Source organism: Nelusetta ayraudi, unplaced genomic scaffold (genome assembly GCF_046127955.1).
Source record: "Nelusetta ayraudi isolate G7.1 ecotype Tasmania unplaced genomic scaffold, CSIRO-AGI_Nayr_v1 ptg000059l, whole genome shotgun sequence".
NCBI classification, from domain to species: Eukaryota; Metazoa; Chordata; class Actinopteri; order Tetraodontiformes; family Monacanthidae; genus Nelusetta; species Nelusetta ayraudi.
Window position 1 is genome coordinate 2647501 of NW_027466109.1, and position 26347 is coordinate 2673847.

At 47.3% G+C, this 26347-nt stretch overlaps 1 protein-coding gene across 1 annotated transcript in view; it reads left to right on the forward strand.

The window, feature by feature from the left end:
• fgf22 (fibroblast growth factor 22) overlaps positions 1-21762 on the forward strand; it is a 23318-nt gene extending 1556 nt beyond the window's left edge. Inside the window, exons 2-3 of the mRNA XM_076039509.1 lie at positions 18663-18766; positions 19431-21762. Of these exons, the coding sequence (XP_075895624.1) occupies positions 18663-18766; positions 19431-19625 (299 nt within the window). The 3' untranslated portion in view covers positions 19626-21762. The remainder of the gene's footprint in view (positions 1-18662; positions 18767-19430) is intronic.
• The last annotated feature ends 4585 nt before the right edge of the window (positions 21763-26347 follow it).

A 26347-nucleotide genomic window follows, 5' to 3' on the forward strand; every position in this document is an offset into this window, starting at 1 on the left:
CAGCAGGCGACGCAATAAATTAGTGTATTTATTGATAGGGTCCAAAGTAGTGGGTGTTTGTAAAGCAACGTAAAAATTCCTCAGACAAAATTTCAACGTTGTGCGTTGGTCCATAATTGATCGGTCTTGAGTGGGTGTTGCTACACATTCGATCGGTTTCAAAGCATTGAAGGAAAGTGACAGATCAGCTGGGCTCGATCCAGTGACTGAATGCCTTATCAGTGATCAGATGAATGCATCTTTACATGTCAGAGAGCAGAAAAAATGGAACAAATATGAAAGTGCTGTCCTTCAGTGTGCCCTCTCTGATGTCACAAAGGGGACCCAGAACTATTCCAGGTTACCCCAGACGCGTTATCTCCTTTGTGCTCAATCACCTAAATCTAAAACCCCCATCCGAACATGCTGAAAGTCACACTAAGCAGATCTGTTTCCAACAGGGAAGTCAGTGCTTTTGTGTCGGAGGCCAAAAACAGAGGGCTAAATGTACTTACTGGAGCGCTGTCTAGTTGGAGTAGGATAATTAATCCTGCAAGGCTGCTTCCACCAGAGCTCAGGATGACAGACAAAGACACATGAAAATGGGTTGGGACCTTCACACATTCGTTTGCGTTGAAACTGACTTTTCTGAGCAGTTCAGCTCAGTGACTTTTAGCACCTGCCCGGAGCGGACAGCGGTTTCTGAATGACATCGCTATATTCAGCTATGGCACAGAAGTGGAGGGACGGCGATGGTGTCCTGAGGCGCTTCATCGCCTCGTCTGTTGTCCAAGGACACCTGAGAAGAGGCCGTTCGCTGTCTCGTTTGCTCGGTGGCGCCTCCTCTGGCCGGTTGGTCAATGGACGTCTTTCAGACGTCTGGCCAGGTCAGCTGAGCCGACTCCTGCTCATGACCTGACCTCCACGTCCTCCTCCTCCTCCTCCATTAGTCACAGCCTAGACCGGCTCACTGAGTGCGTGGCCTTCAGAGACCGTACGAATTTTCAACGGCAGTATTTATGTTTTCGGTTGTTAATGCCATTTTTTTTTTTTACACAAGCGAGTGAGTGAGTCAGAGTTTTTCCATACAGCTACTGGGGGCAGGAGCAGCTGCTGTGTCCGGCTAATGGGCCGGCCCGTCTGTTGCCACCGTTTCAATGAGCTCCAACTGCAGACTGGATGACATTTGTTAACCTGTCGGGATTAGTCACCTGGCACGGCTGCATGAAACCACACACACACACACACACACACACACACACACACACACACATACACACACTGCGCACTGGGAGAAACTCAAGTTGAGCTGAGTTATTGCTGTGTTAAATCTGGAGCCGCTGCCTTATCCAAGTCAGGACATTACTCTTTCATGTTTGCGGTAATATATGTCAGCCGGCATTATAACATATTGCCCCCAAACTTTGCTCAAATTTGACACTTTGACAAAAGGGCCCAAGGCTGGAAGAGCCGCAGCAGTTCCACATTGGCAACACGTGGGATTTTGAGTAAGTGTTCCCCATTCTTGGGAAAGCGGCGAAAGTTACGTTTCCTGAAATTCATGGCTCCCCCCACCCCCCGCTCCTCCCCTGCGTCACGCCATTAATGTACATGCGGCCGCAGTAGCTCTCTCCGTGAAAAAGTGCAGTCGCCCTAAAAGTAATGTCCTCATACACTTCAGCCATCATCCTCTCATTTCCTTGGGTGGAAAAGAGCGATCCTTTCCGTGCTCGCGCAGGGTGAGGTTATGTACCCGCACCCTGAGCTCCGCTCGGTGCCAGAGCTGGGGGGCTTTGAGGTCAGGGCGGTTGAGCTTGACAGTGAGACCGATCTGGTTGAAAAGCTGCTTTTTTGTGTGTGTGTCTGGCAACCTTCAGTTTCGTTGAATGGACTTAAAGCGGTTCTGAGCGAAAGAATGTGTTGGCGCGAGTGGGCGTGGCAGGGCGAGCTGCTTGTATACTGCGAACGACAAAGACATTTTGGGTACAAGATAACAGGAAACATTTACATGCATTAAGTTCATGATTAAAGTTACAACTTTAATGGTCACATAATAAACCCATTTAAAAAACTTTATTTCTAATCTAGTTGTGGTCCCCTATGATAACAAAACTATTATATATATTTAACCCTGTTTACAGCCTGCCATGAAAATTCTTTTCATCTTTTATCTGCTCGAATTGATGCTTTGTTGTTCTTTGAACAGTTTTTGGAAGGAGACAAAAAAGGAGGAGGAATGACCAGGGAGTGGTGTTGATTGCTTTATGACATCACAAAGGGCCTTTTTCCATACCCTGAGGGCTCATTTTGGGGAGACTCACATGAGTCACATTAATGTTTAAAATTGATAAAGTGATTTTTTGGCTAAATTCTGGACCTTTAAACATGTCCTAGATTGAAAACAGACAGAACGCGCACAGACCTTCCACACAATGATGGAAACAACTGCTTCGGCTCGTTCGGACATGTTTGTCGTGGGGTTTTTTTTATTGCCGTGCCAGATACCGCACACTACTGCCCAGCAAAACACAAGCGGCTGAGGCCGGCTCTCCCCTGAGCCCTGTGTGCAGCTTTCACAAATCTTAGCGAGCTGTTGGGCCGACGACCGCACCTCTGTCCTCTGTGTTGCCCTCACACTCGGCTGCCTGCTACGCCCAGGCCTTCACCTCCACCCCACTCAGTTTTTCCAGTCGCAGCTCTCAGGTGCAAAAACAGTTGGAATTAGTCAACAGGCACGGCGTTAATTGAGGCTGGAAAATATTGTATCAATCCCAGTGGAGTAGGGGCATGGAACAGCTGAGGGAAGAGGCCGGAGTGACGGAGAGGGAAGGGCGGTGGACGGGGGCGGGAGGGGGCTGGAGGAGATGAGACGGCCCGGGGACCAGGACGACGGATGCAAAGCGCGGCTGGCAAACTGGGCGCCGCTTTTGTTTACCAGTCGTGCGTTTGAGGAATCAGCCGTGAGCGCAACACGCAACGTGCACCCTATGCGTTGACGAGGCGAGAGGGCGGCTGAAACCTAAACCGCCACCTGACAACAAAGTGCGTATCAGTTCCAGTCTCTGCAGTTTGGGAGAAAAATGTCCTGTCACGTGTTCAACAACGCGGAAACATACGTAAACACTCTGCAGAGGACATGCACACATACACACACATATGTGTGTATATGAGAGACACAACATAAACACAAAGGTCTCAGGTGTCCATTCTGAACGTTGTTATCAAAGTAGTGCAGCATGTCGGTTTTGCGTGGCCTCATTCCGCATTTGTTAACCAAACCAGCCAGATAGAAATCACTGCGATAACAGACTTGGCTATCAGCTAACGTCAATCACGCGGACTGTGCATAGATCTGTCTATAACTATGTGGCCCTGATAAAAATTCTAAAAATACCCTCGCGGCGAGGGCCAGCGAGAGGACGGAAAGTGCTGTAGTTTACTTTTCGAAAGGGGCCAAAGGAGAGGAGTGTTTTCCTATTTTGACCCTCACGGCAAAAGCGTAAGGGGTTTTCAGGGGGGGGGGGGGGGGGCACCACACCCAAGTGTTTACAAAAGCTCCGCAGGCAGGTACGCATCACATCCTGTCCTGGGTCGCTGGTCATAGCTGCTAATTAGACATCAGAGCAGCTGCGAGGGCGCAACCCAGCAACCGATCAATCGCAACAAGCAAATCATAAAAATAACAAACCTGCACAGGAGCATTGGATCAGAATATAAAATGCTACATGAACAGTCTCTAAAATCCAAACCTGTTTCCTTTTTTTTTTTTTTTTTCGTTGGCTTTGTCACATGGGCGCTTTTTTGGGACTGCAAACTCTGCACATATTTTAATGTTCTACTTCATATTTCAGCCCATTTTTAAAAGACAGGCTGTTAAATTTTGGACGTGCGCGGCCGAGGGCATCAAAGGTTTGCGCGCACGCCAGGTCGCTTGGAAACCCCTTCGCCCCTTTTAGGAAATGAGGTCGCAAAAGTCACCAGAGCCAGACATCCTCCACGCAACCTCAGCGGCCACGCTAGGCTAACACTCAGGGTGTGATATGTTTGCCTTTTTCTCTTGTTTTCTTTTCTTTCTTTTTTTTCTTTTTTTTGTTTTTTTTTACGTGTGTGTGATGTGCGAGAGTTCTCCAGGTTCATGTGTGTTTGCTTGACTTGGACGCGACCCACGGGAAGAAAATCTTCACCCCGGCTGAAATATGTTGTGGAAATTATTCATACTTGTTTGAGACAGGGGGAACTGTCAGAGAGTTAGAGAGAGGGAGCCTGGCTTGAATTTAATAAGAGGAGAAGACATGTGCCACACCCAGCCGCTACTTAATCCCCGTCAGGTACAATTGGCTCACTTTGACATTTAGCTGCGGCGCTAATGCCCATGGCGCTAGCCCATGGCATGTACCAAAAATGCTAATTATGATCATTCATTCCCGCTAGTCAAGTCACGTCGGTGCTGAATCCAAAAATGTTTCCGATGATAAGAAAAGAGGGTGAGATGATTTTGAGGAAGGTACTGAAGTGTGGAAGTCAAGCAGAAATATGCTGAGAAATATGCTGAGGTTGCAACACGGCATCAGGTCTAATTAAAGCAAAAACAACGGATGCAGTGATGGTGCAATGCCGATAACGTGTCTATATTCTAAGTGATTCCGTCTTCCTCTAATGCAGTGCTGACACAGGTTTCTACGATAATGTATTTCCTACGAAAGCTCTCAGCAAATGGGTGATGATACAAACTTTGCTAATTTTAGATTTCCAAGGCACCGGCATTCAAAATAGACCTCATCGCCCCACTCGATTCCAGAAACTCCAAAATGTCTTGCTTTTTTTTTTTTTTCATTTTAATTTGCTTCAAAAGATGAGCAGGGTCTATCGTGTCCCTGTATGCCATCTCAATAAACCCTCACCATGACTCACCACGGATCCCGGTGGCGCTCAGACAGGGACGTGCCACTGGATCCACATCACGAGGGGGCCCCGAAAGAGGGAAGCACCTGGCCGAAAGGAAGTGCTTTGGTGTTTTTTAAATCCAGAGAATACACATGTTAATGAGGCAAGAAGAAGGGCTGGGGCGTACTCTGCCCAGTATTGAGGTGGAAATTAAAGGCTAGAGCGGCGCTGGAGCGTTTCCCGTTGCTCATTAGGCATTATGTAAGGTTTCATCCGCAGAGAGGGCGATTCGTGGAAGTTTGCGATGCCAGTGAGAGAGTAAAAATCCCACGAATCATGCATTTATCAAGGCCTCGGACGAGGACAGGGCATAGTTGTAGCCTGCGGGGAGGCAGAACAAAATGACACCCTTTTTTGCCACTTGTTCTAGGTGTTGAGAGGCCAAAAGCTAAATAAAACATCACAGAGAGCATTGGACCGGCATGTTAAATTCCTCTCCAAAGCACACACTATCAGTGCCCTGGGAACACGGCGGGACAAGAGTGTCAGTGTCACCCTAATTAGTCGAGCATCCCGGGGTTTCCACCGCCGGGGTTTGATGTCGTGAATGGGCTTCTAGAAATGTAGCAATTAGTAGCTAACAACCTTTAGCAGTCTGGCCGCGGTGCGGCGGCGGGATTTACTGGGTTCATCAGCGGGTTTATAGAGTCTGACTTTGGCTTCGCCAGCCAATTCCGTTACAGCATCCCACAGCTCTGAACATCCTGTGGGTGTGACGCTGGGGGGAGTGGAGGGGGAGAGAGGGACAAAAGGGGCAGAATTTCACAGCAGCCAGCAACCTGCCACTTGGATTTTGGAGCCACTGATGTAGAAAACTTTGCTGCAAGTGCAGAATGACGCTAGAAAACAACATACATGCTTCTTTTTTTTTCAGTCCTGCTGATGCACTGTTGGGAACAGTCGCACGGTTACTCTTGCGCAGCACCACGTGTATGAAATTCTCACCCTCTGGAGTGGCTGCCACTCAAAGCTCGGAGCCTACACGTGCGCTGACGTAATCCGGCCCATTGAGTTACGGGGTGGTGTGGGGGGCGGCGGCAGCGGGGTGGGGGGGTCGGTTCTCGCAATGAGCCGCAGATATTCCAACACAGATTCATGGTTTTTGTTTAGACCCTTCCAATAAAAGCCTCTCACCTCCTCGCTCCTCTAACCGGGGCCAGACATCATGTCTTGGAAGGCGCTGAACCGCTGGCCCGAGAAGAAAGGAGCTCAAAGAGAACCCCTCGCTGGAGGAGGGGAGAGGGGAAAGGAGCTAGGGGGGCAGAGAAGGAGGAGGAGGACGAGGAGGAGGTGGGGGGGGGGGGGCGACAACCTGGCGACCCTAATCACAGCCACGGTGGACCGGCTAGTGCTACAGGGGGTGTTAAAAAATATTAAAATTAACCTGAAATCAGAGCAAGCTAGCATAGTCACAGTGGCACACTGAAGCTCCGCATAATCTCAGTAAAACTAAAAAAGTTCCCCCCCACTCCCTCCCAAAAAAACACAACCCCAAACTGTCAGGGTGAAAAACAGGGCAACCATGACCGACCTGCGCAGCTGTGCGGTAAACACTGACTCGCTGTCAGCAACTCAGGACACAAAGTTTACAGCTACTGGAGGAAAAACACTCACAAACGATTCGGAACCGGAAGAGAAAAGTAACTACTTCTAAAAACCCGCCGAGACTGACACTTACGATCACACGTGCGAGCTGCAATTACATTTGAACGGCAGATAAAGACTGGGATTTTGGCCGTTACGACACTCGCGCGATGGTGTAGAAAGCAGAGACGTCGCAGTCTGGACTGAATAACCGCGTTGCAAATGCACGTCCTGGAAGTGGGATAATTAATGCAAATGAAGGAAGCCAGACAGCCAGACAGCCGGGCTAGCGTGTTCTCTGATCTCCACCACAACACATCCGAGATACCTGCTGCCTTCACCCCCAAAGACGCGAGTATTGTGTCGCGGCAGCGGCCCTTTGAACGTGCGCGTGCACCCGTGGTCGCGCCCGTCAGTGATCCAGTGCGGCCCTCATTGTGGGATCACCAAAAGGGGACCCTAAACCGAAAAAAGATGTGCCGTCCTTCTCCCTAATGGCTAATATGAACCAGACCCCTGTGCTCCCTCACGTGCGTGTGTTTGCGCGCCTTGGCATGCAAACTTTTTTTTTTTTTGCAGTCTCCCAGACGTTGCTCCTCATTAGAACGCAGAGGGTGGCAAAAAACAGCGGTGATGTTGTACAGTGCAGTCTGAACTGTACACGCTGTGTCTACACACACAGTAGTGCCAGTAGCTGCTACCTCGTAAAGTGAGTGCACGTACATCACGCCACCGCTGCAGGGTCGGAGGTGTTGCGAGACGCTGCTCTGTGGTTATTTGAATTACTGTTGCCTCTCGATGGTCTCCAACCACTCTCCTAAATACCCTCTCTTCCTCCATTCTGACGCTCGCTTTGAACTTTCAGCAAGTGGCTTCTTCTGACCGCTGTGTTTCTAATGGATCTGTTTTTGATGCCAACGCTCAAAAAACAAGACGGCTGCTGTTGCTTCAGTCCTGCGGTCAAACTGTTGATCATTTTTGCCCAAGCTCCTCTATGTCTTGTCACTCCGGCTTCCCTCACCCGCTGCCCCGTCCCTCCCCCCACCCCCACCGCTTGTCTCCATTTCTCCCCTCTCCTCCCCCGCAGTGGATAGGATTGGGGTCAGGTCCTTTTTGGCCAGTGGAGCAGGTGACAGCTTTGACAGGGCCCCCGATTTTCACTTCTCGCGCCTTCAGTCACCTGTCTGGCTGTCGGGGCCTCATTTTAATAATGTAAATATGGGGCCAACGCAGGCCGGGAGGAATATGGTGTCCGGGCTGCTCACTCACTGGAACCTGGCTGCACACCTGGGGCCGAACACAGACACAGACTCACTGTGGAGTTGGCAGCGTTGTCCAAAATAACTTTTCAAAAAGAATAGAGGAGAGAAAAAGAACACCGGTCATTGCTACCTGTGACCTCTTTGGAGGTTTTTGGAAGTTCCTGGATGAAGTGAAGCATGTGCAGAGTTGCGTTTTAAAAAGATGTTTGTCAACAGCACAAAACCTTTTTTTAGATATCCTGCTGAGTATTACTGTTTATCGCCAGGGATCAACAGTTGTCCTCTGCACCAGACTTTGGACTATCTGTAAACACAGTGAATGAGATTTTCTAGAGCTTCCACTTCATAAAGGTTTCTCCAGGTCATTTAAGTCCAAAGTCAGAAACCAGGAGGATGACGGCGGTAAAAAAGGCAGCTGTCTTCTCTCCCGATCGTGTCTGTGGTCAGCGTGGTTTGCATGTGATCCTCACACAGGCAACTTGGCTTGCAGCCTCGAAAACACCAGCTTATTGCAATTTAGTGGCCGAGGTGGGGGGAAGGAAAGGCCTCAGTCTAATGTGGATTCTGCACTCCAGGCCGCCCCTCCCAGGGCACCAAAGGGCAGGAAACTGCAGAAGCCGTGAGTCACAAAGCCCTCGGCGGGCAGATCTGTTTCGCAACTATCTGTGAAGCCTTTGATAGCTTGCTGTTCGCTCGTTACGGATGTGATGCATGATTTGGCGGCAGTCTGCCTTTCCTGATTAAAGAAAAGGCCTCCTTGGGCGGCAGGACTGTGGCCTCTCGGTACCACACACGTGCACAGGCGAGCACGCCCGGGCTTCGTTAACCTCTTTCACCTCGGCATCACTCGCCCGCTCCCTCTAGTGTTACCCTCTCCAGCCTCCCCGTAAATTTCGGGAGGTTTGATCAGCGGAGGGTCCCTCCATCTCTGATTCAGCATCCTGGAGGTCCCCCCCTAATGAGCTGAGTGATGTTCCGTGACCCACAATCACAGATTAGCATGCCTGAGGAAATTAGCGTGCAGCGGTACAACTGGCATGGAGTGCACACTGACAGGACATGGGGGTACATCTATCAATGCCCCCACGGTGAGTGCGTGAGTGTGTGGCGGAAGGCAGCCTTTTTTTTTTTTTTTTTTTGCCAAAATGCAAATAAATCACAGTTTAAAACTTTTTAAGTGCAAAACCCGACTTCAAAACCCCCAAAAACAATACTTAAAGAGACACAGATAAAAACTAAATGGGTGCCTTGACCCTGACAAGAAAAATGCATGTCACAAATTAACTTTTTTTTTCACCTTCAGAGTTTTAAAATGATCACTCTCCCTCTTTTTGGCTCGGCACTCTCGTACGAGAAAACATACGTCCGGTTCTTGTTCACCGCCTCATCATCTCATTCTCACCTCCTCTGGAAAACGCTCCCTTTGGTCTTTTCGGTGCCTTGGCTTTGGGACAAACGCACAGACGAGACGAGTGAACTAGCTTCTGTCGGCCAGACGGGAGGTGTCAATGCGAATTGTTGCCATAAAAAGAGGTGTGTTCTCGCGAGAGGGTGCCGGGCAGGCAACCAAAGCTTTATAGTCCCGTATCCAGGACAGCAGGGCGTGCAGGGGTGCATTTCTCACTGATAAAATCAGAAAATTATTTCTATCTTTTTTTCCCCAAAATGTATATCCTGTCACATTAGGCTGCAAAGTTGTTTTTTTTAAGCGAGAACATTGAAGGAAGAACATTTTGCAGTTAAGTTGCTTCAGATTTGTGTCCTGCACACACGACTTGCAGACGTGCACACAGATCCAGATGTGGACGGGGGACTGCGCTGTGTTGGGTCAGCCTGTCTGGGGATAAATCAGACAGGCTAATCTGTCCTGCGAGGGGATGGAGGGTAATTGGTCACATTTGACCCCCCGGCCTTGCAGACTGTGGGAACGCGGGCTTTATCTGGCAGCGGTAATTGGCTAATGAAACACTTCCGCAACTGCGCCACTAGATTGTCATCCACCGGTTGGGACTGGGTGAGGCAGGAGTGTGTGCGTCCGTGTGTGTGAGTGTGGCTGGCACAAGTGGCCCAAAAGCCCTGTGTATGCACATGCACGCGCACGCACGCGCACACAGAGAAAATAGCAGGATGCGGAACTCCCTGTGGCCATCTCCACAGCTATATCTACAGCATCAGCCCCATGATGCCCACAGCGCACTAATACATTGTCAGAACATATATAAATCAGTGTGTGGTTGCCATTCCAATGATAATTTTTATAATTGGGTTCAAATTTGAATATTTTTGTCTTTTTTTTTTCGGCCGGGGTAAAAGTTACCTGTGCACCCGGAAAACAAAGACCACTGAGTGTCACTTTGATCACGCTGATGTATTGCAGGACATGTGAGAAAGAGAATTTTGAATTGGTTGAATTTTTTCCTGTTGGGTGATCAGTTGTCTGGCCGTGGCTACATCAAAAAGACGAGAAAAGGCTGTTGGGGAGTGTGAGCTGGGTGGAAGTTGTGTGTGTGTGTGTGTGTGTGTGTGTGTGTGTGTGTGTGTGTGTGTGTGTGTGTGTGTAGGGGGTGTTATCAAGGGAAAAAAGGCTAAAGTTACGGCGGTGAGACAATGTCTCTGAGGTCCCATCAAGCGAGCCATTCATCGATGCCGGCCTGCCAGTTTTGGGAGCCAGGCAGACACTGGGATAGAGTGGGGCCCGGGGTGGCCTCCTCTTTTTGTCCCAAGCTGACCCCTGCTCTCCTGCCTGGCCCCTGCGCCCCTCACCTGGCCCGTCCCATTGCACCGGTAACAGGATACCTGTAATTTGCTCTAATGGCCTTTGAAAGACCTGGCTGGGCTAATCCCTGGAGTGCTTCTCCCAGCAGCGCCGTATGAAAAGGCCGGGGCAAAAGGGCCGAGTGCCACTCCTGAAAGAGGACCAGCCTCCAGATTGTGTGCTAGAGAATGTCACCCCTTGCGGCCGGGAGTGAGAGAGAGAGAGAGAGAGAGGGAGAGAGAGAGAGAGAGAGAGAGAGAGAGAGAGAGAGAGAGAGAAGGAGAGCATATGGGAGTCGGTTTTCAGCGCCGTGCGGCTTGTTCACATGCACCGAAAGAAGCGAAGGCCGAGGCTTCCAGAGGAGTCGGCTGACTTTGCTTTTACGCCTCCCTCAGCACTTCAGTCAGGCGGGCCGCGGGAAAGCGGGCCGCAGAGCGACTTGGAAAAGAAAACGTATGGTCCGAGATCATTTCCAGATTTTATTTTCATTTTCTCCTTCTTTCCATATACGGCGCTCACTCATTCAATAACAGCGATTTATGTCGCCTGTCACTGCAACGCTGCTGCGAGCATTCGCTAGATTCCTCCCAGAGTGAAAAAGCACATGACTTGATTCCGAGAGGGGCCGAGGATCACGGAGATTGACGAGAACGCCGCAGGTGCTTCTGCGCTCTCGGCTTTTTAATGGAAGCAGATGAATGCCACAAATTTTTCAGAAACACTCCGCCATCAGTTTAAGAAGAACAGGAGGAGAATAATGTCCGTGGCGTGCGAGAAGTCCTCCCCCCCAGTAAATCCGTCATGCGGACCAACTTTGTAACGCCCAAGTCGAGCGCCAGAGCGCCCTGACGGCACAGCGTTTTGGAGAACAATATGGGCAGCGACAGCGTGTTTGGACCTGCGAAAGTTCAAGAAGCACAAAAAACAAGGCGGCGGTGGAGAGAAGAAAAAGAAGGAAAAAAAACAGCCCTGTTCTGTATTTCATCTACCGTTACTTTGATTGTGCACTTCAAACGCCAGGCCGAGCATTTCTAAACTGTCCAGGAATTCGGAGGCTAAATTGGGCGAGTGAAACCCCAGACAGCCTGAGCCCATTCTGGGGACAAAATCTGAGCACGCAGCCCAGTTCTGTGGCACAATTGGCTTTAGTGTCTCAGAGCTTTGGAAAAACCTGCAGGACGGTCACAGGGCGGGGACGGGAAGTTTTCTTTTATCGTTATTGCTGAATATTTTTGGGGGGCTTCCCCCGCCGCTGTACTGTAGGTCTCACATTTACACCAGAAACATATGCTGTGTGTGTGTGTGTGTGTGTGTGTGTGTGTGTGTGTGTGTGTGTGTGTGTGTGTGTGCAGCTTTGCATGGTTTGGTTTGTGGGTGTGTTATCGGTGCAGCCAGGCCGGCCTCGGAGCAGACGTTTCTCATAGTCGCCTGTGAGGGATGAATAAATTATCCCCGTCCCGTGAGAGCCAACAGGCATGATGCATGTCCAGAGACCCGCTGCCGGCAGGTCGCTGTTTTTTATGGAGGGAGCACTGACCCAGTCAGGGAGAGCCAGAGGAGAGAGTGAGGAGAGGAAGACAGGTGAAGTTTACAAGACGGGTGGGAGGTCCGGCCCGCTGGACGGACACAAGTACACCAACACACGGCGGGTGAAAAATCCTCGGCTGGAACAGTGGCGCCCTCAGACCAACGGTCCTCCCTCTGCTTATAAAGAGACCGTAAAAAAATGTTTTCATACTGCTGTCGTGCATCGGCTGATCCATTACACCAGTGTGGACATTGCATCATGTGTGTTTAAAGCCCGGTCACTCTTTTACAAACACAAATAAATGTCAGGGATTTTTTATTTTTTTTTTGAAGAACAGTGTGGAGGTAGGAATGACTCAACGGGGGTGTTTTTACATCATCAAGAGGGAAATCCTGAGCAAAGCAGCCCCTCACACACCCACGACCTTAGTCCAAATAATTAATTCTAACCTAATAAGGTAAAACTCCGAATGTAGGCCATAAAACAGTTTCCCCCTGACCTCTTCCAAAAGATTTAACAAGGATCCGAAACCCAGTAAAAGTTGCAGGGAGACTGAACTACATTCATGGCCACAATACCAACAGCAAATTTAAAAATGTTCCACAATTTGTTTCACTTTTCAACTTTTTTTTTTCCGGAAATTTGAGAACCGGAACCACAACTCCAAAAAAATGATGAATGAACAATGACTATTTTTTTTTACTTATGCACTTGCAATTATGCACTAACACTCAACTTCTTATTTCAGCAACAACATGATAGCGGCGGAAGTTAAGAATGACCTGCATAACAGCCAAATCAGCCAATCACATGGTCGCAACTCATTGCATTGAGGCATGGGGACGTGGCGAAGACGACCTGCTGAAAATTCACAAAGAGCTTCACGATGGAGGAGAACGGGGGTTGACAACAAATGGTGAACATGGTTGTTGGTGCCAGTCGGGCTGCAGGTCTGAGTGGTTCACCAACTGCTGCTGCCACGATGGGATTTTCGCCACATCACAACCATCTCCAGGGTTCACAGAGGACGGTCCGAAAAAAGAGGGAATATCTCGCGAGAGGCGGTTTTGAGGAGGAAAATGTCTTGTTGATGCCAGGGGTCAGAGGTCAGACCATAGAAAGGCAGCAGTAAATCAGATAACCACTGGCTACAACCGCGTATGCAGAAGGGCATCTCTGAATGCAGAACGACTCCAACCTTGAAGTAGTAGATACTTCCCGACCACTTTAGTAGGTACCCAGCACTGGCAAGCTGCACCTAATAAAGTGGACAGCAGGTGAATAAATTTTCCCATAAAATGTACTCCAGTTCACTTGGGTTGCGTTTCTGCCCCGTCATTTCAGTCAAACGTCACTCAGCCCAGCGTATCAGAATACATATCAACTCACGCTGTGATTAAGTAGTTCCGCACCATCTGCTAATCAAGGGCTGCGTGCATGTGGCCCCAGGGGTCAGCGGCTTGGTTGATCAAGTCCCCCTCAACAGGAGAAAGTCATGGTTCACGAGCAGACCATGTTTACTTGCCTTTCGCTCGGTTTAGGATATCCTTTTGTGTGCGTGTGTGTGTGTGTACTCACGGGTGTGTTGTCACTCGACTCCTACATCCTTTAGTGTCCACTCGTCTGTGGGTGATCCATTAGTTTTACTTTTGCCCTGCGCCTCTGATCTAATGTCACCCTGCATGGACCGACTAGAGAGGAGGGGGAGGGGAGAAAGAAAGCTATAAAGACTATATAAAAAAAAAAAAGTGTATTAGATAATGTATTAATGCTGAATCATTCTAAAGATATTAAGGTGATCAAATCCTAATTATCATTCTCCTGGGCCGTGACATGTTTTCAAATTCTAGCCGCAAGGAAGTCGCGTCATCTGTGAATCTTCCGTTGGTCTCGTACAAATTGAAGATCAGCTTTCATAGGACACACTTATGGCAATGAGATCATCACTGATTAACTACCGTTGCCCTCCGTGCATTCATATCTGTCAGGTTCCAGCATGTTGGTCTCCTAATGAGACACTGTATCATCCGCCAGCTCCAAATCAATTGGCAGGGAGTGGATTTTCTATTTCAGACAACAAGAGCTGCCTGTCCTTAAGTCTCTGGTCAGCTACAAGGAAGAATTAAATTCACTTCGATTGCAGCAGCATGCCGAGTCATTTGCCGAACAAAAGGGAACCCCCGTACATGGCTGTCTAAGTTGTCAGGTACTTCCATTCACTTCAAATTAAAATTGAATATGCAATTAAACCCGTCTTTCTTTTCCCCTTTGCAACATCTCAACAACTTCATAGCATCCCTCCTTATTAAACTAGGACATCAAAATGACACACCGTCTATAGTATTCTTCAACATAAACTAGTAGACGGATCTAATCCCATACACAACCCATAAACAATGAGGTAACAATAGTCAAAATTACACCGGCCCACTGTAAGAATATCTACATTAGCCCAAAAATCACACAATTCAGTATATATTTTACTCACATTAATCCTGTCCTGTTCGTTGCTAACTTTGTGCTCATGTTTCAAATAACGAGTACATGGCACTTCGAGTTGAGGTTACCTCACTACAGCGCCCTCTGATGTTGGAGGTGCCGAGGGCAGCTCCATGTTGCAAGGGTTAAAGCCCTGAGCCCACGCATCGCGCCACCTGTGACGGCCCGTTCTCATGGTAATCTCTCAAGGTGTTTAAAGCAGTAGTGAGTGATGCAGCTTTTGTCTGCGCCCGATACACACAGGCGGCCGCTTAGCCCACTACCAGACCCTTCGAGGGGGTCATGGCAGATCAAAGGTGCTGGTCACAGCCATTAGGCCCGGGAGCCCAGGCCCGACATGAAAAGCTTGTGTTTTGAAAAGGAGGGCAGAAGGAAAAAAACAACAGGGCCCTCTTCATTTAAAAAGCAAGCAAACTGTGAAATAATTGAAAAGGTATGTCAATCAAGAGCAGGAGCACAGCGGGAACTCCAAGATTCCCAGGCTCTGCTTCGGTCGAGCACTGAGCCATGGAGGGCTGCTTCAAGGGGCAGCCGCAGAAATTAAAGACTCGGGAGAAGGAATAAAAGAAGACAGGGGAAAAGGGAGCAGGGAAATCTCTTTTTCCCGCTGTCTTTACTCAGTCTTTCACTTTCGTCTGCTTTTAAATTTGTGTTTAAAGAATTAGAAGGAAAAGGAAAAAAAAAAAACGTTTGGCCACATTGCCACATTTTGTACAGCCCCATTGAAAATGCTGGGTCACTAATAAGATCTTGCCCAGCTCTTCACCTCTCAGGTGAGTAACAAAGACTTATTGGACCTGCTCCCTGCCAACAAAACAGCCCCATCCAACCAGCAACCTCAGCCCATTAAACCTTCCAGGACCATGAGTCTGACAAAAGGAAACCCTGTGAGAGTGTCTCTGCTTTTCCCTTCATTTCCAAAGTCAGAAAAGGCTCGAGTGATCAGAAAAGGCTTGAGTGATCTGACGATGGGCCAACATCCAAAAAAATTGAGGGACGCAGAGAAAAGACAGCATTTAAAGGGGGAGCTTAAGACTTTTTCGATGCTGAAGAAAAGAAATCGCATGGAGGAGAAATAAATGGCAAGTCCACAGTTGACTAGACATGTATAGTGCAGGATTTTCTGGTAATGGCAGCTTGAGCTTATTGACAGTCCCAGCCAAAACATGTCAAAGGTTAAGAGATCTTGCCAGTTGCAAGTGGGAAGCCAATAGTTCCCTTTCAGAGACTCAATGGGGGCCATCAGTTGATGGAGGCCAGGAGTGACCTCCTGTTTTCAAAGAAGCAGTATCACAAAGAGCTAATTTGTCTCCATTATTTGTTTTTCTTTCTGCACTTGTGATTCCATTTGAAAGGACTTCTTTTTTTAACGCAACTCTAATTTCACCGTGGCAATATTCCTGGTAGATTCAGGCATCTTGTTACCGAACAATCTACAGCAAATTGCAGATTAATTTTTTTCTCGATTGAATTGCACAAACTGAAATCATCCAAACTGCACTGAGGAGAGTCAAACTGTGCAATTTCAACAAAACGATTCTTAACCACATCCTTCCTTCTAGTAACGTGACCTTTGGCGGTTTGAACGGCGAGGAAAACCTCTCCAATAGCTCGAAATACCTCGCTCTGATTTCTCAGGGGTGGAACACAATGGGGTGACTTTTCAAAGGGGCAACTGTGAGTTATAGGGATCTAACTGGTCTTTATAGATGTGTGGTCAAGCGTCCAGGGCCCGAGTGATTCCACCAGCCGATGCAAAATCCCCATTTCATGTCCTCAGATCTTTTGTGTCGTCTGGCTGCTTCACCGACACTTGTGAAAGCGGTGACATGGCAGGAATCTGCGGGACAGGAGAGGAGGTGAAGACTAGTGAAAAAATACTTGATCCCGCTGTGAAGAAAAGAGATGTTTTTGCTTGGCACACTAATAAGATGCACGACTAAGCCAGTAAACTTCCAAAAAATTGCGTTTGAAAGAACTGCAGGTGAGGCACACTGGCAGCTCCATGATTTATCGATATATATCCTCCCTCTCTGCTGTTTTTTTCTTAATCTTTTTATTTTACTGTTTACCCGCCCAACTCCTCGCAATGTCTCTGATGTTGCAGACATCCTCCCAACACACCTACTGTGCCTGGAACTCAAATGACGGCTATTACTGCTGGCACCACTTTCAGGCACCAACGGTTTTCATTGGCCTGGGCTAATCCCCCATAAATCCTTGCAGCGCTCCAATCACCGGCCAGGTCCCGGCTAATTGCTTATGAGTCCCTTGCACGCTCCAGGTGCCACCACGCAGCACACCCGGTGTTTGTGGACACGGCTTGTAAAGAGAAGAGCTGCCATCAAAGTGTTAACGTTTCCTCGCAGGATCACAGGCGGTTTGCACGAACGATGGGGGCGCAGCTGGCCTGATACCTGGACAGGCTTGACTCAGGCACCCCCCCCCTCCCCTCCTGCAACCCCTGCAGCTGCAGCCGGCGTAGAGAAGCCTTCATTTACACAACTCTGCCAGAGAAGAAAGACACTTAACAGCAGTTTGTGTTTGTTTACTTTCTGAGGCCGTCCTTTCCTCCTTCTATCTGCGCTTTGTACTTCTTTTGTGTCCGCGCCAAAAGCAGATGACCTCACTTACAAGGCATGACTAGTCTAGAGATGTTAGGGACGTGGGGGGATGCGACAGTTGCACGTTAAGGGTGATGGGGGCAGCAGACGGGTGTTTTTTAAACTCTCTGAAGCGCCGTCAGCTGCATTCTTTGAACCAGCCGCGCTTCATCGTCCTTTTATGGCACATCAACGAGTGTGACAACAATACTATATTCTGTCATTAAGACAATCGTAACTCTATTTTCTTTTTCTGTCTGCAACCTTAATTTACACCTCTGATCAGAGAGGGCAGAAGCAGGTATTCTTTACTTGTAGGTTGGAGTGACGTAACAGAAAACACACCTGGATGTTTTTGTGAATAAAATAAAGAATCATTTTCATTCTCTATTATAAATTATCATTCAATTTTGCATTAAAGCATGTGTTTTTGTGGATCTGGCATTGCAGGGAGCTGATATAATTAATCTCTTTTACCATTAGATACAAGCAAATCTTACACACTTGACATTTAACTGGAGAAAACTGCTTTGGGACTTAAATACCCCCTAGTGGCTGGCTGCAAACAATGACGATAGACCCACCTCGCCCTCAACCCCTCAGCATTGAACCAAAGTGTTGGAAGTTGCTTCTTTTTTAAGGGATGATTGAAAGTGCGTAGCAAAACCAATGACCGCAACATGGCGCGAGGTTTGTCGGTTGGTTGCAAAGTGTTTTTTTTTCTCTTCAATCTTCCTCCTTACGTCCGACAAGACAGAAGATTTCCATCCTTCAATCAGATAGTGACCCACATCGGGGCTCTTTTGAAGGTGGCTATGGGCAAATAAAAAAACTCCTTCATTTAAAAGCAACCTTCTTTTCTGGCAATTAGGTGCTATTCAGGAGACCCTGTGGTGAGCCCTAAGGTCATCCAAGTGTCTGTAGATGTGCACCTTCATCCTCATGCGGAGACATGAAGACCCAGATCATGACTATGACGCACTGGGCAATCAGTGCCCACAGAAAACAATCAACCCACAAGCTTGGCAGACTTTTTTATTGGGGTAAACCTGGTATCTGGAAGGGGTACCTAAGAGGCAAGTGCACAAGAGCTTTATGTTCCCTTACAAAGCTCACAAGCCTACATGATGAGGGTGAACCATCACATCTGGAGTCATAAATGGATGCGTAAAGCCAGACAGAATGACTCTGCACACTGAGCTGAGCATTACTGTGTTATTGGATACGTGATCTCAGGCCGGAGCCTGAGGATCAACTGGCACACAGACGCTCACCTCTCGTAATATGATGAAATTCAACTTCTCATACCGGGAGCATCTCTTAGACAAATGTGTGCCTTAATAAGTATCATCCTCATTTTTTTTCCCTTATTGCCATCCGATCCTTTGCCAGAGACCCACAGTCTGTCTGGGATTTAGGTTGCTAATGACAGAGTGGCTTTTAATGGGGAATCTCCCAAGCTTTTAATGTCTCTAACCCAGACTCTTGTCCCCTCTTTTGTCTTTCAGGCCTGATGGAAATCCGATCCGTCAGTGTGGGAGTTGTTGCCATCAAATCTGTCAGCACCGGGCTGTACTTAGCCATGTCCAAGAAAGGCACGCTCTTTGGATCGGTGCGTATACAACCTGGAAACAGTGTTTCCGGGAAGGTGGTCAACATGGGAGGGCTGTGAGGAGGGAGGGATGGAAGGAGGGTAGGTTGGAGGTATTCACACCAAAAATCATATGGAGAATCCAAACAGGCATGGGTCTCCTTGAGATGAGCTAACACTTGGGGAATCTTGAACACGAGAGTCCAGAAAAGGTCAGAGTGTCACAATCAATCATGGCTGAAACACCTGGGCCACGGTACCTGCAGCTCCAGCTCTTGGCTTGTTCAACTGTCAAAATAGATATCCGGGGAGAAGACACCCAACCAGCAGTGACAAAGAACCAGCTGGGCCCCTTTTAAAAGTTTTTGCATGCCATCTGGGAAGAAGCAGCTTCACACAGCGGGCTGGCTCGCCTTTGTTCAACTCATCCACACGTTAAGAGTTGAAGGGCATCTGGCTAATGGATTTATGGCGTAAAGAGGAGGAGAGAAATCCCAGAGAGGTATCAGTCAGCAGCGGCGATCAGGCAGGTGGCGATGGAGCCACAACATTCCATCATCGCGTTTAAACCCAGACACCTGCCGTTATAAAAGAATGACGGGCGAATCACGCAAAGCAACCCGCTAGTTTCATACTGACCCATTTGTGTGTGTGTGTGTGTGTGTGCGTCTGTCTCCAATGGCAGGTGAAGTACAACCCCAGCTGCAAGTTCAAGGAGCGCATCGAGGAAAACGGCTACAACACTTATGCCTCCCTTCGTTGGAAACACGGTGGCAGGCAGATGTTTGTTTCGCTCAACGGTCGAGGGAAACCCCGGCGAGGTCACAAGGCTCGGAGGAGGCACCCGTCCACTCACTTCCTGCCCATGCTGCCGTCCTAGCTGCCCAACTCTGAACTCTGAACAGCGACTGACTGGCAGGGTCACCTGCCTCATGGCGTCAGTGTCGACCCATAGCGGCCACGGCACCCTCTCTCTCTTTTATTTTATTTTTTCAAGAAAAAAACTAGTTTATTATTATTATTCCATCCTCTTGTCACATAAATGTACATTTGTTAAGGTGTAACATTTGTAGTGTTAGCATGTTATGGACTTTTAAGTTATTTCTTACATGTTCTGGTACAATACAGGCCTTTCCAGTAGAATCATACTATCTTTGCGCATCTGTCCATCCAAACTGCATGTGAAAAAAACAAGCTCTAGGACTAGGAGTTGGCAGCAATGCTTAGACAAATCAACGAAAAGAAACAAAAAACATTTTAGCTGCTCAGTTGTGTAGGAACAAAAGTAGGAAAAAGACAGGAATTGTACACTTTATCATTTTTGACAAATTTCACTGTTAGAAATAGAGATACCGACAGCAGGCCAAGGGTTCCAGGACGGTGAGCTTTAGAGGTCATAGTTAATAAACTAAAAATCTTTAACTCTAAAATGATCACGAAGGCCCTATATGATCGTATATCATACGATTATATCGATTATAGGCGATTCCAATGTGTCTTATGTGTGAACCTTACAGAATAAAATGTCAAAATCTTTCACATTTTAATGTTCATAGTTCAAAACATTTAAATCCGCATTCTAGCATGCATCTTAATACATGTAAAAGAGTATTTCAGCTATTTAATATTGTAGTTGACAATTTAATGCACTATGTGAAAGTTTGCTGTTCTTTTTTTTTAAACAAGGTTGAATTCGACGGCATACAGTCCAACACATATAGTGCTAATAGTAATATTAAGTATAACTAAATATATACTTTGACCCACAAAAATTGAATTAATCCGCTTTCAAATACTTCACACCCAATGACCTCATTACTTTTGAGAACTGTGTCTGCAGGCATGGTAAACATATAACTTGTCACTATTAGTCCTGGAGACAAAACATTGACATGATGTGTGTGGCAAGAGAACATTAGAATTATTAATCTAAGATTAATCTTTTATCTGAGCCTCAGAAAACGAGCTATCCAAAATAAACAATAAATCAACGGAAAACAGCATATTTTAGCCCCGTGTTTACAGCCTCCTGCAAAAAAGTCTCATCAGTCATTGCTTCCTGTTTAAACTCACGCGCTGTTCCACATTTGTAAGTGGACAATAAGAAGTCATTGTGTGAGGCAGTCGCAGAGAGAGAGAAATGGAAAGCAATCACGAATCCCGGAGTGATGACAAATGTGCCCTTTGTGACATCACAAGGGGAAAAAAGCGTGTAAGAACAATATTGTGAATGTTAAAAAAACGGGACCTTTAAGCTTTCTACTGAGAAAACACAGCAGGCTTCCTTGTCATAATGTTTGCATGTGTGTGTGTGTGTGTGTGTGTGTGTGTGTGTGTGTGTGCGTGTCACATAAACGCCTCGATCATATAGCCTTGATCATTAACAAAAACAAAGCAACAACTTAAGATAGAACATCAGAAAAACCCAGTGACTCATCCAATGTCTGGTCACAGACCTAAGTTTAGTTACAAAATGATTTAAAAAACAAATCAGATGCACTGTAGCGACTGTAGGTACACATTCACTCATTGGCTCATCCATTCTCAACGCGGGTGTGTTCTCTGTCATTGCTTGCTAACATTTTCTCAAAGCTGTCGCCTATAGAACGTTTAATATATTTAAAAACATTTTGTACTCTTTAACTGTTTTGGAGTGGGTGTTCATAATTATTGTTGTCAATTTTTTTGTGTTTGATTGTAGTCAGACTGTTAAAAAAAAAGAAAAGAAAAAGGAAAGAAAACCTTGGTCGGCAGTCAGATTATTTCCTATGGGATACTACTGGATACTGATAGACTTGTGATCCGCCTGTCATAACTGCATTCAGCAATAGGCCAGTGTTAGTCGTCTGTATATTAGGACGTCACCTCAGAAGAAACTGTCTTTAGATTCGTTTTTGGCAAAGTGACATAATTCGAGTGCCTTGGTCCATGCTGAGTTTGGCAAACCTTGATAATAATAATATTAATGATAATAATGATGATAATAATAATAATAAAAAGATGTGGATAAATCCTGAGTCATGGCTCGCTCCCTACTGTCCGCATGAAGCTTTTATTCCGAAACAACAAGTGGCAAAAATGCTGCTTTAATCTTCACCCCCAGTGCGTGGCCCTGATTGTTAAGAGTTGCTAACATCTCTATCAGTGCTCTGCGACATAATCCCTTCACCACAACCCCCACCCCCACCCCCACCCCCTCCCCTCCACACACACACACCCTCATCATAATCACAACAAAACTCCCAGCAGGAGAGGCGTTGATGTGGGGGACCTCCCCGCGTCCGATGAAAGCTCGCCTGGCTATGAACGATGCTGTCGAGCGTCGAGGTCATTTAGACACACTCACACACACACACACACACACACACACACACACACACACACACACTCACACACACACACACACACACACACACACACACACACACAACCAGCGCTGTGGTGGCTCAGGAGGCCACTCGGCTCCTTTTCAGGCAGCAGAAAGAAGAGTCGGCGACTGAATGGTGGCTGTTTGGGGGTGAGTGAAGGGCAGCCTTTCAGCCTGTCATAATGTGAGATTACTGTGACGGGGTACATGTCTGGTCAGAGCGGCGTGAAGTCACACTGTTGCTGAGCCCCAAAGGTTGAGTGCAGCACACGCACGTACCAGCGTGGGGGGTCCTGCGGCCGTGCACTTGCCACGCAGATACAGTTTCTTTGCTCTAAGCGGTGAAATATTCCAATTTTTTTTTTTATTGTTTCCTTGTGTGAACGCTGCACACTTTGGTCCAAAGAACTAAAGGAAACGTGTATCTCTTCTAAGCATCACGCTCATCTGGTTTAGCCAAGAAATGAGATGTCTCTTAAAGTTGTTTCTCTCTTTTTATAATATTTAGAATCCTCCCTTCTGAAGAGCGCTTCCTCAGCAATGTTCCGACTGCCCTTGATGTACAGATAAACAGGAATAAAGATCCATCTACCGCCTCTGCAGTTAAACCTGCTCTTTGTGGAATTAAGCTAACCAGGGTCATTGCGAAGATGCTTCTGTTGCATCAGCCAATCACTTTTTTGCAGGAAGAAACCCTGGTTCAGGGTTGCATTTAACCAAGGTTGTGAATCTGAATCCTACATTTGCTGGAAGCGTTTTTTTGGTTTTTTTTGTGATCACAGATTCTCTCTCTCTCTCTTTGTCTCTCTCTCTCTCTCTCCATATATATATATACACACATATATATATATGTATATATGTATATATATGTATATATATATATATATATATATATATATATATATATATATATATATATATATATGTATATATATACATATATATGTTAGCCAACCGTCAGCTGGCAAGGACACACTTAAACATGCAGTGTGAAAAGTAAACCCATTTCCCGCCTGCTCTCCCAATTGTCTCGCCTCTTTCTCAGCGTGTCCTTCATCCATTCGTGTCCACCTCTCTGCTCTCCTTCTTTTTATTTACAAATAAAAACCAACAACAACAAAAACCAAGAATCCTTCCTTTCTTCTTGGCCCAAGGGTGCAACTTGTTGCTTGTGCCAGCTCCGGGGGACACCAAAATGGGAGACGTAATTACCATCGCTTCACCACCTCTGTCCTGTCAGGGCGCTCGCCAGCAGGAGCAGAGACGGATCCTTTGGAAGTCCCGATCAAAAGCTTTGGCCTTTGATCACAAGGCAAAAAAGAGGAAAAGAGGCACGTAAAAACCAACGAGGAATGTCCCGCGGACGAAAGGCACGGGGCGAATGGAAGTGACAGCCATCCTGCAGACATCCTCCTCTGACCTGACGTGTTGGTGTCAGGAGCACAGGTGCCGGGGGACCGTAGTTAAGGAAAAAGAGCTCCGTGGCGCCGCACACAGCACGCTAAATGTTGCACAGCGGGACTGTAAAATCAAGAAAATCGAGGGGACGTGTCCGTCAGCTTAAAGCACTCGGTTCGATACAGTACGGATCCAGAGGGGAGGAAAAAAAAGGTTACTATTCCCACATTGCGATTAATTTGCACCTGAGTGAAAGCGGGTGGCAGCGATAATAGGAGCCCATTCTGAAGGGCTCGGCCAAAATCTACAGGGGCACAAGTCACGCTGCTTCAGCGACAACAAACCGTAGCCTCTGCACCTTTTCAAACCCTGTGTGGTCATTTTCTCTCACAGCGGCTGAAAAGAACTGTGGTGGGTGGGAAAGAAGAAGAAGATGAAGAAAAAAAAAGAGCCCCCTTCGCCACACTCATAATACCAATCTTATGTATGTCGACGAAAATGGGAGGCGAGGGAGGGGCCGCGAGACGGGACTGAGGCACAATTTTAAAGCGCTTATTGAATTGCCATTACAGCTCCTGAGACTAATTGTGGCTGTTGTGTGTCTCTCGGTGGCCTAGGGGGCTCTGGAGTGGCCCTGTATGCTCTTACTCAGTGGGGTTTTCAAACCGAGTGGCCCTGAAAGAGAGCAGGACCACCGTAGATCAATGGCAAACCTTTCACTCTTTCACAGGCCCCCGCTAATCCTTCTCATTTGTCTGCCATTTGTTGAGGCACATTCACAGCTCCCTGAATTTAGGATTAGGCCTTGTTTTGTTACAAAAACAGCCCAAGTTATAATGCTGAATGGGTGAACTGAAAGGCAGCCAGCCAATGGGGCCGCGCATGTGAGTTTGCAAGCATGTGCACGTAGGGGCTATCAGGTATAACGCCGCATTTTGGCGGAAAAAGAAATGAATGTGAATACAGTGAGTGCTTCGTGTTTCCTACTTCTATATCTTCACTTGAAGTGATTGGTGGTCAGTTGTCGTCCTGCAGATGTTGTCAGAGGTTGAACGTGTGAAACTTTCCTAATTAAGCGAAGGCCCTTTTACCTAAAACGGACCAAAGATAACGACAACGTGAGACGCTGCCTAATTCCATGTGACATCAATAAAAAGGAGAGCGGAAACATCACTTATTCAACTATAATTTAGACAGGGTGAAACATCAAAAATGTCCACATTCACCTTGAACGCCCTTCGACTGACAGGCAACTTTAGTAGGTACAATGCACAACAGTCCAAGCCAATCATCCGGCAGCGGCTCAATGCATTTAGCCATGATAGACGTGGCAAAAACAACGTCCTGAAGTTGAAGAATGGGGGAGAAAGAGGGTTTAAGTGAATTTGAACACTAAATATCGTAAACATGGTTACTGGTGCCGCTCGGGCCAAGTCCAATAACCACCAGTTACAACAGAGAACTGCATAACAGCAGCCTGAATGCACTACACCTCCAAGCCTTGAAATGGTGTGTGCACGTACAGACACAAGCTCAGTGGTCACTTTACTCGAACCTCCAGCCTGCTCCACCAACTCGCAGAGTCTCGGCACCCTGCGGCAGCGCCGTCTCGCCACTGAGTGGATTAGTCTCAAGCCTGTGGTCACTTACCAGACATTAGACAGAGCCACTGAGTGGCAGATGCGCCACGTTTCCCCTCTAAAACCCCTGCAGTGCTGTGCCGCATGGGGTGCCAACTGGCCGTGCCCCATGTCAGGCATTCCCTGGATGCCTGCGAGTAGGAGGCAGACACCAGCAGACAAAGTGGGGAGGTGGATGGAGAAACATCTAGTCTTTTTTTTTCTCCTTCAACTTCCTCCACTTTTCAGAAAGTGGGTGTCAAAAACACACGGTTCTGAAAGTCAAAGGTTTTATTTTTCACTCCCAAATGGGTGACAACACACCCAGCCAGGTGCACATGACTAGACACTACACCTCCTTTGCTACTTTGCGTATGTCCCCTCCCAGACATGGACTGGACATCAATCAGTTTCAGACTTGGCAACGCACCGGACAGCATTACTCAGCTTGATCAGGCAAATCAAACTGGCTTGAAATAGGTAGAATCCAAGGTCGAGTTACGCAGGTACATGACACAGAGGCAACAAGAACAGTCCGGCAAGGACCAGTGTGAGGCAAGGATGAAAGGAGACGAGACACAAGACAGACCAATCACAGGAGGACCGAAGAGGAAAAGACAGAATAAAACAAAAGAAACGTGAAATACAAATCCTCACATCAAGATCGATGTTTAGCCCCAAAGAGGTCAACGTGACCTGACAAATAAACAAGAAGCAGACAAATAGTCGCCAGAATTTCCATCACAGCCTGGAACCAATGTTAAGTGGCACCAGATAAAGAGCACAGTCAGGTTAACGGGACAATAAATGATTTTCACTATTGTCAGATAAAATGTAATGAAAAAACTTATGTTAAGCTTTTGCGGTCTTATTTTATTTGGAGTGGAGCGTCACAACCCCACGCATCATCACACTGTTTAAGCCCTTTCTATTCTCGTGTTTACAGTGTTTATAAGTCCACACGTGGCCGCACACGAATCCCTGCCTCCTCCCACCAATTGGACCAGCTGGATACCGCCATTATAAATAGTGAGACGCAACCGCAAACGTGCCACAACTTCAGAAAAACACACATGCAAATTCCATGAAACACGCTCCAAACAAACGCTAATGCTAAGATAAAAATGATGCTAGACAAAACAGTTTTAGTCACCGGAACTCATTTGCCAAGTCAAACCATGATTCCCTCCTTCCATTACACCTGAGTAAGTACCTTCC